This window comes from Synchiropus splendidus, chromosome 7 (assembly GCF_027744825.2).
Source record: "Synchiropus splendidus isolate RoL2022-P1 chromosome 7, RoL_Sspl_1.0, whole genome shotgun sequence".
NCBI classification, from domain to species: domain Eukaryota; kingdom Metazoa; phylum Chordata; class Actinopteri; order Syngnathiformes; family Callionymidae; genus Synchiropus; species Synchiropus splendidus.
In genome coordinates this window covers 16,014,435-16,031,376 of record NC_071340.1, presented here as the reverse complement: position 1 = coordinate 16,031,376, position 16,942 = coordinate 16,014,435, and the positions used below count along the sequence as shown (strand labels likewise).

Sequence of the window (16,942 nt, the reverse complement as noted above, 5' to 3'; positions counted from 1 at the left end):
TTCCCACTGGACCCATTCAACTTCTGACTCACTTTCCTTCCCAAATGAACCAAAGTGCTTTCTAACCTGCTGGTCTTCCTCTGTATCGTGACAGTCATTCCATCATGTTCAAGTTCAAATCGCCAGCAAATCCACAGTCTTTTTGTTCTGAGGTTTGACATTTGTCATAAGGAGATTGTGTTGGCAGTGGACTGAAGCTACTTGGTGGAGGTTTGCGCTCCCTGAGTGCTGTGCTAGTTGTTGAAGATTTCTGATGAACAGAAGTCAAGCTACTGACGTCTGAGGCTGACCTGTTTCCACATTGTAGCAGTGCATCTTGGACATGGTGAAGCTACAGTAAGCGCTGGAGCCTCACTGTAAGTCTGTTCCAATACAGCTTGGGGCCACTGGGTTTGGATAGCACCTCAGTCTTGGCTGACACTTGGCTTTTTTTGTTTATTTGTTTGTTGGTTGTTGTTTTTATCAGGGCCCTGAGATGTAATGGTGAACTGTCTACGGTGTCCACTTCCCACCGATCACCCTTCCAAGAGTAGAAAAGCCTTATCCTCCCATTGAAGCAACTAGGTTGTGAATGTATAAATGAGAAGCTCATACTGAAAACTAGCATGAAATTCATGGTCAGCCTTTGCATTGGGACCATTACCCACATACTACACACACATGAACATGGATGAATATGGAACTATGGGCTTTTTCACAAACAATTTTTTTTGTTCTTTACAAAAACAGCCCAAACAATTTCAAGCTATAAAGCACAGCCATTTCTTTGCATCTGACTTTTTCCGGTTGTGTCAAAAGTTGACATCATTATCGTGAGATACATGAACTTTAATGCTGCGGCTGAAGATCTAAGCCGCCCAGTTTACAAGAGTGTGGAAACGATTGCAGCATTGTAAAACTCCTATTAAGGTAGACGCGGCGAGAGAAGCTTGTTAAACTGATGCGGCTGCTGGGGTTTGTTATAGACGAAAAAAAAAAAAAAAAAAAAAACAATCCTTGGTGTCACCAGCTAGCGCTCCCCGATAAATATTTAGAAACTGCACAGTCAGGTTTACTACAGTGCGTACGCCGGTAAATTGTGGTGACACACTTGATCAAATATTAACCGAGCGGTAGCAGCGGTGAGCTTCAGTTCTCCCTAAGAAAAAGAGTTTCTGCATGTACACTTGGCAAAGACATTGTGTTCTGACCTGGCGCCCAAAGCTACACCTCGTGTCCCGTCGAGACCGAAATAGAAAAAGGCATTTGGGAGTCCACCCACCTCGGATCAGGTTGGACTTTCTGTACAATGAGAGTCATCAGAACAGCGGCACCATTACATCCCCTAAAAACGAACAGCGGAGTGACTGATGCTTATTGCTGCTGTCTTCAATTTGCACCTGTTTTTCTTTGTTTTCCCTCCCACACTGGCAGCACGGTAAAAAATTGAAATGTCAAATAAAACATGACAGAATGCTAATATGTGACTCCCAGAGGGCAGCCGGATGTGTTCTGGTTGATTCCGTGACGGCACACACAGTCGACGTGTCGTTTCAACCGGTGGAGGAAAAAAAAGTTTTCAAAGAGTCAGGCTGAAGAATATATCAGAGGAAATTATGAGGGAATAATAAATGTGTCGTGATTACTTTCTTTGCCATGTTTTTTATGTCCTGATCACAATCAATTAGTGACTACCTCTGGCTAGATAAAATAATATTATTATGAGCCGTGTTCTGGGACATCGTGAGTTTAATGTGAATTAACAGTGTTTACTTGTGACCCGCATATCCAGGGCAGCGCTGGACCTTGGGACCCACACTCAGATGCAAGGCTACAGCATGTGAAGTCTTTGGATCTAGGTGAGTCCAGGGTGCTGTGGATTCAAATGACACCACTGGAGGTGCAAATTCATGTCCGTACCCCCCTGGTACAGGCCCCTCAACCAGCATCTCAGACAGCTGAGGGGTGAAGTCCTGGGTCCAGATTATACCTTACAGTATTCTCAGAATCTTTCCTCTGGACCAGACCCCAAGCAACACCCGGGCCACCACGTGGCACAGCATGTGGCGGACCGTACACACACAGGTGGACATCAATCATCGAAGGGGATGGAAGTCAAAACCGCACCAACAGGAGCGTCCATGCTTTCACTTCTCTCATCTACCGAGTGGAACCACAGCAGCTGCGGGGGAGACAAATGGAGTCCACATGGTTCTGCAGAATCTCGCCCACTGTCAGGAAATGACAAGAGCAAGACCCCGCGACTGGCCTTGGATACCACCCCACAACCTGGAGCTTGGCCAGCACCACCCGAAAATGCCAGCTGTTACCACTTGCAGGCCGCAGTTTTAATGAAGACGTTATACAGTTATTACAGTTGGAATCTGCTCCAGTGACTGTGCATCTGCATTTATTCATTTGAAACTGCAGTGCTGATATTTTATTTATGTACAGTATTACCTGCAACCAGCTTCAATTGGGGACCTCATCCTTAATATCACAACTGTTTTAGGGATTCCTTGTTCAGTTTTCTTGTCTTAACAAAAGACCATTTAAAGTCAGGCAGCATCAGCATTTATCTCCAAACAACGTCACATTATACAATAAGCTCCACCTCTCCCACCTTCAAAATTGATTTTTGACACATGACTTTAATGATTAAATAGTGAAAAAGAGACAGTCATCCAGATTGGTGACAGCCATGAGGGTGCTAGCATAGTATCCTGGTGAAGAGCTGAGCTAAAAGGCAAGGCGCTTGATTTTATCCAAACGCTCAACACTGACTACTGAGCCTTAATGCAAATACGGCTCACAGACTGGCCTTGATCCAGGGGAACAACCACTCTTCCTCCACATGGTGAGTTAAGATGGCTCACGTATTAGCAGTTTATGTACACAGGAATGAGGGAACAGTTTCGACACAACACAAGTGCAAAGATCTCTTATGCACCGAGGTCAGTTTTTGAAAGCCAAAGTCAAACTGCAGGCAAGTTGAAGGTGAACCGAGCCAACTCACTGCTCCGTGGCCCCAATTAGCCGAGTCCCCTAGCGAGTGTAAATATATACAAAGGCTGCATGTAAAACACGGAGATGGAGTGACTTATTTTCAGCTTGACCTCTGCTTCCCAGTTCAAAGCTTTCTGCGGGGACGAGGGCAGGTTTGGTGAGCGGACCTTCTAATGGGTGGCGGGAGATGGTTTGCCACCGATCCTACCGGGGCCTCTCATCACCTCCGCCACACCAACCACTCCATCAGATTCAAGGTCGGCGCACACGTAATGGACTACCACCCCACAAGTTCCGAGCTCGAGCACTTCGCCACTCTCACCTCCCGCCGCACGTCGGTCGACCCCTGCTTGCCCTGACCAACCTCCCCCCAACCACCACCACCTCGCTTCAGACCCCCGCCCCTTTGCTCCCGCTCTCTCCTCTCGCCGTCCTTCCCAGAATCCAACCTGGCACGGTGTGATGAATGGGGCAACATTACTCTCGTCCTCTGCTGGCCCGGTTAAGTTCCTCTTTTTCCGTTGGTCCACGCTGCCGTCGAAAGCCCGACAAAAACGTCAATTTAGCCACGATTCAGTACAAAAGTTCCGTCAGTGACATGTTCATATTCAGCAAGATAACATCTGCTGTTTTAAACTTTGCTTTGTGCAGGAAAAAAAGCCCGACAGAGCGAGAGTGCATTGCTATGAAGTGAAGGGATCACATCTTCAAAAAAGTAAATAAAATATGCATCTTCTCTGAGCTCATTACAGATTTATGACTCTTGTTAAAAGAAAAGGTGGCGGCTGCCTCCTAACATGTCTGACTTTCAAATTCAGTCGACACTGCTGTCAAATGTTGTGCTCCACATTCTGTCCAATGAGCGACTGGGAGGGATGAGTGTGTGTGGCGCCTTTTACATCCCATTCGGCGAGAGTCTCTGCGAGTTACATCGGGAGGATGAGAGCGCACAGGAACTCCTCACCTACAGCGCCATGAGTGCACGCTCTATTCCTTTGATGCATAGTTCATCAGTCAAAAAGTTCAGTAGTTGCAGCCGCTCGTGTGTTTGTGATTCAGAACAATAAGAGTTTGGGGAGTAGACATTGCCACAATCGGCATAATGAGCAGTGGGATTTACTTTGGCAATACGAGGTACTTGTGCTGTTGCCGTGACGACTCTTAAGAAAGTTAAACAACTGCACCACCAGAAACCACACACGCATGCACGCACGCACTACAGGCACGGAGTTTATGTAAGAAGAGGTTTGTCTTCACTGACTTGGGCAAGTGAAAGTAACTAACTGTGAAGTGCAGGATACAAAACTCAAACTCTGCAAGGTGAAAAAACTTGCAAGTAGAGGCAACCATCAGGAAGAATATGGCTGGTTTTGCGGTTTATGGTGGTTTTCAACCGTGGTGAGTGTCAGGTGTGCCATAGGGAAATGATTCAGTTTCATCGCATAGATAGAGGTGGGCGATATGATGACATTAAATCATGACAATTAGAACGTGTTGACCATCAACCAACGTGAGGAGATCACGTGGATTCACCGACATTCTTTCTATACACTATACTGTAGAGCTGCAGTGTGTTGATGTGCTGATATGTCCATAAGTCAAATGCGGTCAAATGCACCACTTCCAGCTGTTTTTAAACCTGATGCACCTCCAACATGACCACACATCTTCATGACAGAACGATGGAGGGAGGGATCCTCGTCGGTCCTGCAAGGCCAAAGACTGTCTGCAGCTAACAGAACTAAGGGCTAATGTGACGTTTCACTTCAAAACTTTATTGATACTCATAGACTGTCAAAGTTTGCCTTGTGGTTTAAAAGTCAGCGAAAAACTAAATGCAAAACAAAATAAATGCGCTCCAAAAAGTGAAGGGAGAAAGAATCACTGTTTTTATGAAGCAAGTTCAGGCAAAGAATGCTAAGGATTTGTCTGGAAACTCAAAACTACAATAAAATCATGAGAAGTGATAAGATCGAAACTGTTCTTTAAAGAAAATAAATAAATAAATCATGATATGTTTTTCCATATTGCCCGCCCCTTTCTGGACACATTTGAAACAAATACATTTTCTGCAATTTGTTTCTCCAAATAGAACGGCAAAATAACAATTGACTGTCAGTAGCTACAGTTTTTCACAAAAGAATACAGAGATTTTTTATAGGGCTTTTAGCACAAGTGCACTTTGGCTGTGGTTCCTTTAGTGGTGAGCCCTGGGATTTTTTCAATGAACCACAGGTGCCGTGGCTAGAAAAAGGTAAAAAAAAAACACTGGTTTATGAGACAAAAAGCCACGTTAAAATTCTCAGTATGAATTCCTCATGTTCATCAAATGGTCTCAAACCATCGGGACCTGCATTGATATGATTTAGACCACGGGCAAGTCAGAAAACAAATACAATTCTTGTCAGAACTACACATCAGAACAACACCGAAAACTGAATTGACTTAACACCATTTAGAGTCATGTTGATCTAGCCATCCCTAGTGGCTGACAATATGATATTTACAGTTGAGGGACTGTACATATGTGAGGGATGTGATGTTGCCACATTCTGGGGCACCCCAGGGCACTGCTCTCTCCCCGAATACTTTTGATTTCTTTTCTGACTTTTCTCTCTCCCTTATGAGCGGCTTCAGTGAGGACACTCACCAGCTGGTGTGCACACAGCCACTACACCACACTAGTTGAGATTGGAATTGCAGACACCAGCAGCTAAGAGCCGGTGTTGCACTCAACAGACTCAGCTCCATTAACACGAGCACACCGTTCAGATGCATCCTTCAACAAGAGCAGTTGACTCCCATAGCAGATCTTAAGTCACTTCAAGAGCACGCCACTTCTGTGTTGTATGTTAATGAAGCAGCACCAGGAGTGAACAGGCTGAACAAGCTGGTGATGTCTCGGCGGGAATAAATGACACTTTATGGAGGACTTGATCTTGATCAACCACAAGTCACATGATGAAGTTTGGATTTTGGTGGATGGAGATAACCTTCAGTTAGACACCCAAGAACCAGAAATCAGACCTCCGACGCTCCTTTGGGCCAGCAGCAAGAACACCTTGTAAACATCTCCATCTTCATCCAACTGATCTGACTCTATGGGTTAATACTTGTTCACTAAGTTTGGCAAACAACAAAACTGCACTAATGTTTTGTTATCAGGATCAACATATCATTATGACTGTGCATGACACTATGTGTATATGAGTTTTATGAAAGCAGGTCTATGTTAAATCAGCATTTACTGCCTCGCAAAAATGAACCGAGCAGTTAAGTGCAAACATTCCAACCATTACCTGTTAGGAAATGCTTCTAACTCTACGTCCGCCGCGTTACATTGACACGTCCTGAATCTGAGTCATCTTTAGTGTAGAGAAGTTAAGGGGAAATGGACAGGTGAGAAAGTACCACCACCCTGAAGAGCAAGCAAAGACCTGAAGACAGAAGGAGTTGAGATTCAAACGTGCAGTAGATGGGTCTCTGAATAAGACACTTGACATTCACTGCAAAACAAACCCTGACAAAACGCAAGACAGAAGGCCACCTGACAAACGATAGACTCAGAAGAGCAGAGCCACACACATGCCCACTTACCACCATCGCCCGAATCCACTCAAAGTGCCAGGAGGCCAACATATCCTCAAGGATATGGTTTTTATCTCGGCTGTCCTCTCCAGAGCCGGGTTTAGGGTCCTTGTGGATAAATTACAGTGCAATGGGTCAAACTTAGCCAAGGCTGTTTCTCCTCTGTCGTTCATGTGTCTGTCTGTCTAAAATTATCATGAAATCTTCAGGAAATGTGGATGGTGGGACACGGAAAAGATGACTCCATTATGGTGGTCCGAAAACCATCTGGACTCCGACTCTTTTGAGGGGTTCATCACTTCCTCCACAGAGAGCTGTAACGCTAGCGCCACCTCTTTTTGCAGTTGTGCAATGGATTCCAGGGACACTACTGCCACCTGCTGTTTAAATTCGACTTTTAATGTAATTGATACAATCCAAGGGAGGAATAAACTGCAAATGACCAAAAATTAATAATGGGAAATATATACACTTTCTATTCTTAAATCAATACATTTTTTAATAGTGAGTTTGTCACAAAAAATCCAAACAATCCATTGATAAATAGCAACACTAGTGGTGAATCTCATAGTAAATTTACTGTGGACAAACAAAAAATATATTAGATGAAGATTCCATTTTAATAACAAAAGACACGCTCCACAAAATAAACACAAATAAAGGGGAGAAGCAGAAATTAAAGAGACAGTCGACAAAGCAGGAGATATACATCTGGTGGGAATAGTGAGAGTATAGTGAGAGACGATCCACCTGATCTATGCGTGTGACAAAGAGGAAAAACAAACAAACATTGCAGCGTATTTTGCATAGAAAGAAAATACCGCTCCACGCCTCTCTCACCCTCCTTTTTGTTTCCATGCCGTCTTTTATTAGCCAAACATGATTAAAATGCAGTTCCTACCAGGGTCTCTGTTGAGCAACGGGGGGAAAAAAAGACAGTGTGATGGGGAGAAAAATGAGGCGGAAAAGTCAAAAGCATCTTTTTACGGCGTGACGCTTTTCATCTTTCACAGCAGTGAGAAGAAAAGTACACAGACGTTCAACCTTTGTTCTCTTCCCTCCTCTCCCTCTGTGTCTGGTTCCCTTTCTCCTAAGCAGCTCTAACCCCCCCGATACCTGAGGACAACCCCGCCGCCGAGCTCAATCGGCTGCTCCCAGAACAACATTTCAGTCACACTTTTTGCAGAGCATTGAAATAATTCCCAGTGCGCTCTTTAGTCCAATTACATTATAGCAGACTGCTATCTGAGCGATCTGCACCGCGCTGTGACTGGGACTGACAGGATGAGTGCCGGGTCTCGCTCCGCACAGCTTCTTGTTCAGTCGAGAGGAAAATGAGGAAACATCTACGTACCATTTCAGGCACATTGACTACATTTGATGACAAGCATTACCAGACATTTGACCTTACACAAACACACCTCAACGTTTTAAAGCAGGGGTTGGTGATGTTGTTATTTTGCATGATTTAATATTGAATAAACCATATTCAGATTCTTTTAAACTTGTTTCTGAGTTATGGTGAAAATGTCTTCAGCATGACATTAGATTCAATGCAAAATATTATATGCATTTATTGAAGCTAAAACTTGTGGGATCAAGCAAAAGGTCCTCACAATTTATGTTCCCAACAACTGGTCCTCACTAGTATAGCTATACAAGATACACACACAAACACACGCACACTTGTATCTCTATCCTTGTGAGATTTCTCAATTACATGTCCCTTCCCCCAGCCTCTCCCCCTAAACCTAACCATCCAAAACACATGGCTCACCTTAACCAGGACTCTGAACCAAACTGAAACCCAGTTATAATGACCCAGTTATTGTGAAGTCTTCATCCTCAAACTGACGCTCAACCTTGTGGGGTCCAGCCAAATGTCCTAATAAAGTCATACAGTCCTCACAAGACAGAATTCTTGACAAGAAATGGTCCCCACAAAGTGAATCACTTGGAAACTAAAATTTAAATCTAACATTTTACATTTTACGTCTGACATGTAAATTTGCAGATTCTCATGCATTCGTGGCTTTGCCATCATGGGCGCCATATTTGTTTTCAGACGATATCACATGGTTATCCACATCATGTGAGTCGTGACACTCACATTTCATTGGTCAACGTGACAAGGAAGAGAGCTGTTATTGATGGGACGTCTAACAGTGTTGAGGGGAAGGAAGCGCATGCAAAATTAGACATTTTAAACAATTGTTCATTGAAAGCCTTTTAATCTGACAGGTAGCTTTTTTATTTTGCTTATTTGGTGGTAATATGTGTCGTTGAACCAGATAAAAAAAAAAAAAAAAGAAAAGAAAATCAGTACGAATTTGGAGGATATCTGCCACTCAGAAAGTGGCTTCCATGGGTTGTGTCATCACAAATTCAGAGATTTGTTGAAAGGTTCTTTTATTCATTTATATTTAGTTTGGCATGGAGACTTCATTTACAATTGAAATAAGTTCACAGAGCTCAACATCCCATCATGGCACTTTCACATGAAGCAGAGCAACAGTTTTAAACATGACGGGACTCAGATGAGAGGTGCGATTGGGCAACTTTTGTTTCTTCAGTCATCAAAACTCTCTGACTCCAAGAGGAGCAGAGCATCAAAAGTACATTAATATTTTCTTTTACGAAATGGCCAGCTCGCTCAGTCACCCAATCAAAAAGAGCCACTTAAACACAAACAAACACACATGGATTTGTTGCTGCATTTCAAGACGTGAGCTCGAAACCTTGAGTCAGATCAGTGTTGTCTGTTCATGTTCCCTCCTTCTCACAGTTAATATGTTGGTCTTCATATTTGTTGTGTACAGTGCTACCTCGGTTTTCGAACGTCCAAATCGGAGTTTTAACAAAAATTTCGAGTTTTTTTTACTTTGGATTTCGAACGAAAATCCAGAACTCGAACGGCCCCAAAAAAGCCGGAAAAACATAACGTGCGCGGACCGATCAGCTGAACCACGACGCGCTTTGTTACTGTGTATAACGCAGCCTCTGTATGCAGACGTGTCCCGGTAGCTACATTTACTGACTGTTTTTTCTTCATACTGAGGTGTAAAACCTTTCCTGTCTCCGCACTGGACTGAGGTAGAGTGTCACAGGGGAGGTGCTGGAGCGCACACTCCAGGGTTTGATGTCCTGTTGTGGGCTGGAGCTGGGACAGGGATGAGGCGAGTCTGGGACAGAGCGTGACTTGGTTTATGACTTTGTCACAGCCAAACTGCACAGAAGCGCACATTCAGAGCTGGACACGCACCGGGCACCTCTTCACTTCTGGAGAGACGTCACTCACTCGGCAACCCCTCCCACATGCAGTGGCCACACACATAGAGGAACAGCGCACCTGCAGCAGACACTCTACATTCACTCCTACAAAAGACTATTTTAAGGCTTGGAACGCATTATTTCTTTTTCCCTTCATTGTAATGGGAAAAATCGATGCAGATTTCAAACAATTCGCTTCTCGAACGGCCGTCTGGAACGGACTGTGGTCGAGAACTGAGGTACCACTGTACTTTATACAGTTCACAGTTCAAATGTTGGTGTTCACTATTGCTAAGAAGTGTTTTCCAATACTTTCAATAATATGTTTTTCCTATTCTGAATTAGCTTTATTCATTATTGGGTTAGCCAGAAATACAGAGAGGCACATTTCTATCACTCTGCATGGAGCAGAGAGAAACAGAGGAGCTGGACAAGCTTTTTCAGGAGGCAATATGAGGTATGTGTTGGAGGGACACAGATAGATGAACACAGAGAAAGAGAGAGGGAGCAGGGAGCAGTAAGCCCGTGAGCAGGACATGATTGCGGTGTGTATCTTATCTGTGTCAGGTCCTCCTGAGGCTAGTGGAGCCTAGCTGAGCGGAGCATGAGCGCTTCAGTGACCAGTCAAGCATGTGAGGGTAATCTCCTCACTCTTTCACTCTCTCCCTCTCCTTCCTGTAAACCCCTCTCTGAGAGACAGCTGAGTAACTACACACCAGTGACTCACGCAACACACACATTTACACGCACAAACACTCACCCCGCCGCTAAACCTAAAGGTGGATAGCTGTGAGCCGGACAGTCGGCCCTCAGGTGAGAGGAAACATCACAGGCTACACTGCACACTGAAGCCCCTGCAGTCGGGAGGCTGGTGGTGTATCAGCAACATATGTCTGTTATCTCACACCGCCTCCCCCTCACTAATGCAGCTACATTGGGAGATAGAAAATCTCTAAAATGGCCAAGTAAATAGAGTTATGGAAGGTTGAGGTGACAGGAAACTTGTCAATCTAATATTATTTCCCCATCACAATATGGAAATACACAGTAAACTGCATTGTTTGTTTTCATTTTTAACTTTATTTTACACTTATCTGGGATATTATAGGCATCGTAAGTCAGTACAATATGTGCTGCGGTTCGACTCTCCTGTTCACCTAAAGGATTGCAACAATAGTTTTGCACGGTTGGTTTGCAAAAATCACTTTGATCGACTCAGGTCATAGTATGAACAGCTGCAATTCTTCAGAAACCCAAGGGCTTTTGCAGTGAATGTAGCGGTCCCCTATGATGGGACGACGGTGCCCCCTCAGTCTTGGAGGACTGTTACTCTTAAGAAAGAATGTTAAGGGGGGCTGTTTAGCGATACTGTTAAGGGCTTAAGGTCTCCTAATCCATCCCCTGCCATCCTGGGGGCAGGGCTAAGAGATCCCCTACACTCCTGTCGAGAACCACAACACTCCTCAGGACCTTAAAAGGCAGCAGGGTATGTCAGAAAGGAACTTTCATTGAGACATAAGTAGGCGTTGGAAATCGGCCCTCATCTTTAAAGAGAACTGTACCTCTGAAGTCTAAAAAACAAGTTATTTCTGGAGAGTGAACTGTCATGGACAGCGATAACTGTGCTCCGGTTGGAGGTGTGATCGGTTAAATGATCTTATAAATGTTTACTGAGTTTTCTGACAGACCTAAGCAGCCTTAAGCGTGTCGCTCAGGAGAGTCCACGCGTCTTTTTTTCTCACTTGACAAACAGCAGAACTATCTCCATTAACAGGTCAGTGTTGCACTTTCATTGACAACTGGTATGCAAAGGACACTTTTCCCCATCTAAGTCAAAACATGTGGCCCTCCAAAGGGAGAAGAAAAGAGCCTGCGAGGGGTCTTCGATGCAATGAAAAACAGGTGCTCTCTTCTTTGGCCATGTAATACAGCATTTAGCCTCTGGAGCAAAGGTTAGCCGGCTAATAGCTGCCTTGTGGTGCGCTGGGAAGAGCAGTGCACACGGTCAGAGTAAACATCTGGGACGCATTGTGCATTCTTGCAACATATGCTTCAAGTTCAATTAAAATGAGGCTCTGGCACATTTATTAATCTTTTTCTCCTCTTTTTGCTTTTCGGCCTTTCCTCTCTCTTCATGTCCCCCTATAGCGCTTCCACATAAAAGGGACTTACCCTACGCCGTCCCTCAGCCCATCGGAAGAAGTGCCACCTACCTGATATGATAAAAAATAAATAATAACATACCAAACACTGAAGACAAATATGTTCGGCCTTGAAATGCTATTTGTTCTCCACTTAACCAGGTTGGAGCAGGAGCAAAGGGAAGATAGAGGGCGGACTTTATGTATGAGGATGAAAGAGGGGGAGCAGGGAGAGCAACAAATGTAGGACGGGCAGAAGGCGGGAGAGGAGAGAGATATAGCGGGAGAAAAAAGAAAAATGCCCCTTTTCAACTACCCCACAGCTGAAATGAAATGCTAACAGTAGAGGAAAGCAATAGATCAAAATGTATGAAGCCAGAGTTGGTAAATTGTAGCCTTTGTAGCGGATGTGCTATCCAGCCTTCCAGCCCCATGCAAGCACACGCAGCACGGCTTTATATGGAATAATCAGTTTGGCTGCAAATCTGACGGAGGCCACACAAGCTGCTTTGCCTCATTTCAATATAAAAGTTGAAAATGTATTCCATATAATCTGCAGCTTTTTAAACGTCTGTAGTTGTATTTTATTTTTATGGAGGGGAGTTCGGAAACTTAGTGATGGAGGACAGACATAAAGGGAGGATAGAAAAAGGAAAGGTTCAAGGTTGCCTGGTGAATCTCTTCAGCTCCCTCCCCCCCTCGACCGCTCAGCCTTGGAACTTTAGAGCCATGAAAGTTCGGCGGAAGAGAATGTGAGGCTCACGAAGCGCCATGTCCTCATCATTTAAATGGTCGCTTGGCAAACTGACTGACAGCCATGTGCGGCGTGAGCGTGTTTTGTTAACCCTTCCACTGCCGCTGTGAACCTTTAACCTTTCAAAACTGAAGGCGGGTGACGCAAGTTTAGGTTATACACGACTATATTCAGCGCACGGATTGACCTCGGGCGAAAAACTGTATGCGACGCTAAAGTAAGTAAGACGAAAGAAGTCAGATATTCCCTCCAAAATCAGACCATGAAAACAAGCCTTTTAACCTTTCCATTGCCGGAGTGTGGATGTAAGGCTTCACTTAACAGCCGCGCTAATTTCACATATACAGTCAAAGCGCTTTTACTCTCCGGCAGTAAAGAGATACCGAGTCCGGCAGCTCAAGTTCTGACTTTATCAGTGTCAGCTCCTTGTTTAAAAACTCCTCAGGACCGATCGCATTGTGGTATGAAAGTGAAAACGGTGTGCCACATCAGAAACCAGACAGCAGGGTAAATGGATACAGAGCCGCTGCAGCATTTCAATTACCGTCCCCATGTGGAACATTTGACATGTACTGTGTCCGATCCAGTGGCATTTGTTTCAGTAGCAGTTTCTGCAGTGTAAACGAGCAGAGGCAGTAAAGCAGCCACCTGTTGTTACCTGATAGTGTCTGGACAAGCACAGATGCTGTTTTACTGGGACATAAAGTCGCAGTGAATGGACCTAAATAGCTAACTAAGCACTTTATACGGGCACATGTTCTTAGAAAACAGAACCCAAGCATGTAAATCCACCAAAGTGCGATATGAAGGGGGGGGAAAAAGGCGCAGTTACACCCGAAGTGATGAACAGAGCAATGTGAAGGGCACATTCAGCTACAGTTTGTGCACCTCAGGCACCGGACAGGAGGGAGGGAAGAGAGGGGAAGATGGAGTCATTTCATTTGTCCGTTTGTGTTTCCGGACTGTAAGGCAGAGGCGAACCCCGGAGGACATTCACATGCGTGTCGCAAATCCAATCTGATGTGTGCATTTCTGTGTGAGGGATAAGATTACCTTGTCATCTTTGTCATAATCCTCGTCTTCATCCTCCAGAAGGTCCTCCATGGCTTGCTGAAAAAAAACAGAATACTTTTCAGACAGTGGGCAGCACAGGGTTAACATCAGTGGTGTCGCCACTGAGTCACATTAATGCTGATTTGTTCTGCTTCTATCTGGCAGGAGTACATTAATGAGTACGGAGAGAAGGCAGACAGCAAGGGTCCGACCTAGGGTTCAACATAATATGCCACAAGCTACCCTGTTGTTTACAACCACAATTCTATTTTAGCAGCATTTTGTTTTTGAAAACTGACAGCGCCAGAAATGAAAGCAAGAGGCTGAAAGGCAGAAGGCACTTCACAGACAGTGGCGTCGTCCTACAGGTATTTGACTACGCTCGAGGAGCCGCGACAGCAGAATCCTTTGTCTTCTGACCTCTCTGACCTATTGCAGTTCTCAAATCTGTTTCCCAAAATTCATCAATCCAGCTGCTCACGAGCAACCTCAAAGCAGACAGAAGCGTGTCTGCCGCGTGTGCAGAGAGAAAGTCACAACTATGTGCTTCACTGGTCCAAAACCGATGAAAGCGGAGCCGCCGAATGTCAGCAGGGGTGATGCATTAAACGCAATAAAAGGTAGAGATGAAATGCCAGAGGTTGTTCCATGCATAAAGGGGAAGGATTTTTCAATACTCATTATTAAAATTCGACCCACTAACCAGAAAACCTTAACACTTTCAGCCAGAATTTACCTAAAGGTGTTCCTGCTTGGCTTCTCTCGTGGAGGAGAAGCCTTTCTACAACAAGTCCCAACAGAATGGAGGTGCTTCTCACCTTCTTTCTAAGATAAAGATCAGACACGAATGACGGAAACTGATTTTGTTATACTGTGACCTCATTCTTAGTGTCATGACAAAAGACAGGAACCACTCGATCCCGCACTTGGACTGACGACAAATAAACTAAAAAAAAATAAAGGTTTCCAATGGAGAACCAGAGTCTTGGAGATCCAAGCTTCTTCACACTCGAGTCTCCACTTGACTTGCCAACAAGACCGTGTCACATACATAAAAAGCAAATAGGCTCGTACAGAAATTCTGTCAGTTAAGTTCATAAGTTAACAGACCTGGTAACAAGGGGTAGCTATGGAAGAGCCGGATCCTAAAGCCCGAATTATAAGCCGAAATGCAGGGAAAAAATAGAGTCCTTCTTCCAAGGAGCCATCACAACACAATCTACAGAACCCTTTGACACCCCAAGTGTATTGTTATGTAAACCACAGTGCATAAACTCCCTTCCCGAAAGAAATGTTGAGGACTCCAAAGATCATTACTTTAAGCAGACAATAGCTTTTATGCTTTTTTGTTTTTTTATTGAAATTAGGGAGAGAACTATGAGGGGGCTCACATAAGCCTCTTATGTAAATGCCGTTTCCCGTACAAACAAAGAGAAGTTGAGAACAGCAGAGTTGAGAGTCAACTGTACACCACCGTACTTGTCTCTGTCACTTGTGTGAAGAAGCATGGAAAGTCTCGGTGAAGCTGACTGACTGAAAAGCAACTAGTTATTCCCCCGTCGCCGAGTACAGATGATCATCGCTGTTTGCGTTAGCGACACAGAACACTTGAACAATTTACTTCCGCGCCACAGAACCAAATTTGTGGGTGCAGTACAGTAAAATGAAAGGCTGCTGGCATTGATAAACAAGAGAACTGTTTATAAAGTCATCATGGTTCCTCCTAAATCCTTTCACCCGTGCCAAGACACAAACATAATGGATTCCTCCACACGGAGGCTTTACTAGGGCAAGGCTGGCACACACTCCCAACTTTAAACAAAGGGAATGAGCATGAGCTAGCTGGAGAAGCATGACCTAGAGAGACAGAGAGAATGATAGAGTCGTTTGTCTCCCTCTGCTCTCCGCTCTGCTCTCGCCTCTATATCGCCTCTGGTTACAGAGAGAAGTCATGTTTCCTGCAAAGAGACACAGTGTAAAATTAATAAATAAAACGACACGGTACATGTCATCTGCCCCGAAGATTGCCACGGCTAAATGCGCAGACTGAAGCTACTGTCTCACTACGGGAGGATATAAATTACCTCAGTGCTGACTATGAATACCAAATACCTTCCTTTTCTGTCCCTCCACCTTTGGCTCAGTTTACTCATCCATTCTCCTTCATAAGACCTGTTTGGTACGGGATATGATTTGTCTGTTTATCCCTCCATTATCATGTTGTTTGAATCACTATCATTACACGAGGGGAGCGTCAAAGCCTCGCCGTAGATCGGATCGTCTCCAGCTCAACGTTGCCTGCAGAGCTCCTCCAGTCAATTCAATATCTACGGAGGATTAACATATTCAGACCTATTCAAATAATGCCGGGATGATGCAGGGTACTCTTACAGATTACACTCTGCCCCATAAATTCACACAAAGATGGTGATAATACACATAGCGAGTACAAGGGAAAACAATGACATTGAGAGTTCAAACTGCTGTGGAAGTGTATGAATGCATCCGTTTGATCTTCGTGACACGGACCTAAAAAAAGACCTGCTTTACGAGGCGTGTATTTGTGTTGCTCTGGCTCATGTCCCAGCGAAACCTCTGCTGTATCATCCCGTTTTTTCCACTTGTGATATGGTACTGATCAATCCACAGGAACAACTCGCTGAATGCAAAGGCGACTTAAAGGAAGAGCAGCCATTTTATGGACTTCGCAAATAGAGTATTTCTGCTTTGCGATACATCGTAAAGGTCATCTGTTGAACAAGTGGAGCCACACAGATGGAATGACAAATATTCTGCACTCCTTGCCTTCTGCAGGATTCCGTAGCGATGACCTTGATTTGCAGAATGTCCCTAATATTTCTAGAGGATAATCAATGGGTGCTTGAATAAATTCCATTAAGTTAAGTTACCCTTTAATCCAGGGGTGTCCAAACCGGTCCTCCAAGTGGGTGGAGGTTTTTGTTCCAACCAAACAAGAGGCGTCTGAAGAGTGTCAGTTTGAGATAAAACGTGGGAAGCTTGAAAGTGAAATGAACAAACACAGAAAAAGAAAACCAGCTTCAGCACTCCACTACACGCTTCCTCAACGTAGGCCACTGGCTCTCTCGCTCTCTCTCTGACCAGGCTACTATCTCCTCTCCTAACCTTCCCA

The 16,942-nt window shown here is 44.5% G+C and overlaps 1 protein-coding gene across 10 annotated transcripts in view; it reads right to left on the bottom strand.

The window, feature by feature from the left end:
* mctp1a (multiple C2 domains, transmembrane 1a) overlaps window positions 1–16,942 on the bottom strand; it is a 118,596-nt gene that overhangs the window by 17,033 nt on the left and 84,621 nt on the right. For 8 of the 10 annotated variants that reach the window (XR_008415568.1, XM_053870998.1, XM_053870997.1 and 5 more), the window contains one exon: window positions 13,792–13,848. Coding sequence is in view for 9 of the 10 variants with exons in the window: in XM_053870998.1 (XP_053726973.1) it covers window positions 13,792–13,848 (57 nt within the window). In the remaining variant the exon portion in view is untranslated. Of the gene's footprint in view, window positions 1–4,971; window positions 6,682–13,791; window positions 13,849–16,942 lie in introns of those variants that run through there. The other 2 variants (XM_053870996.1, XM_053870993.1) reach the window with 1 other exon arrangement.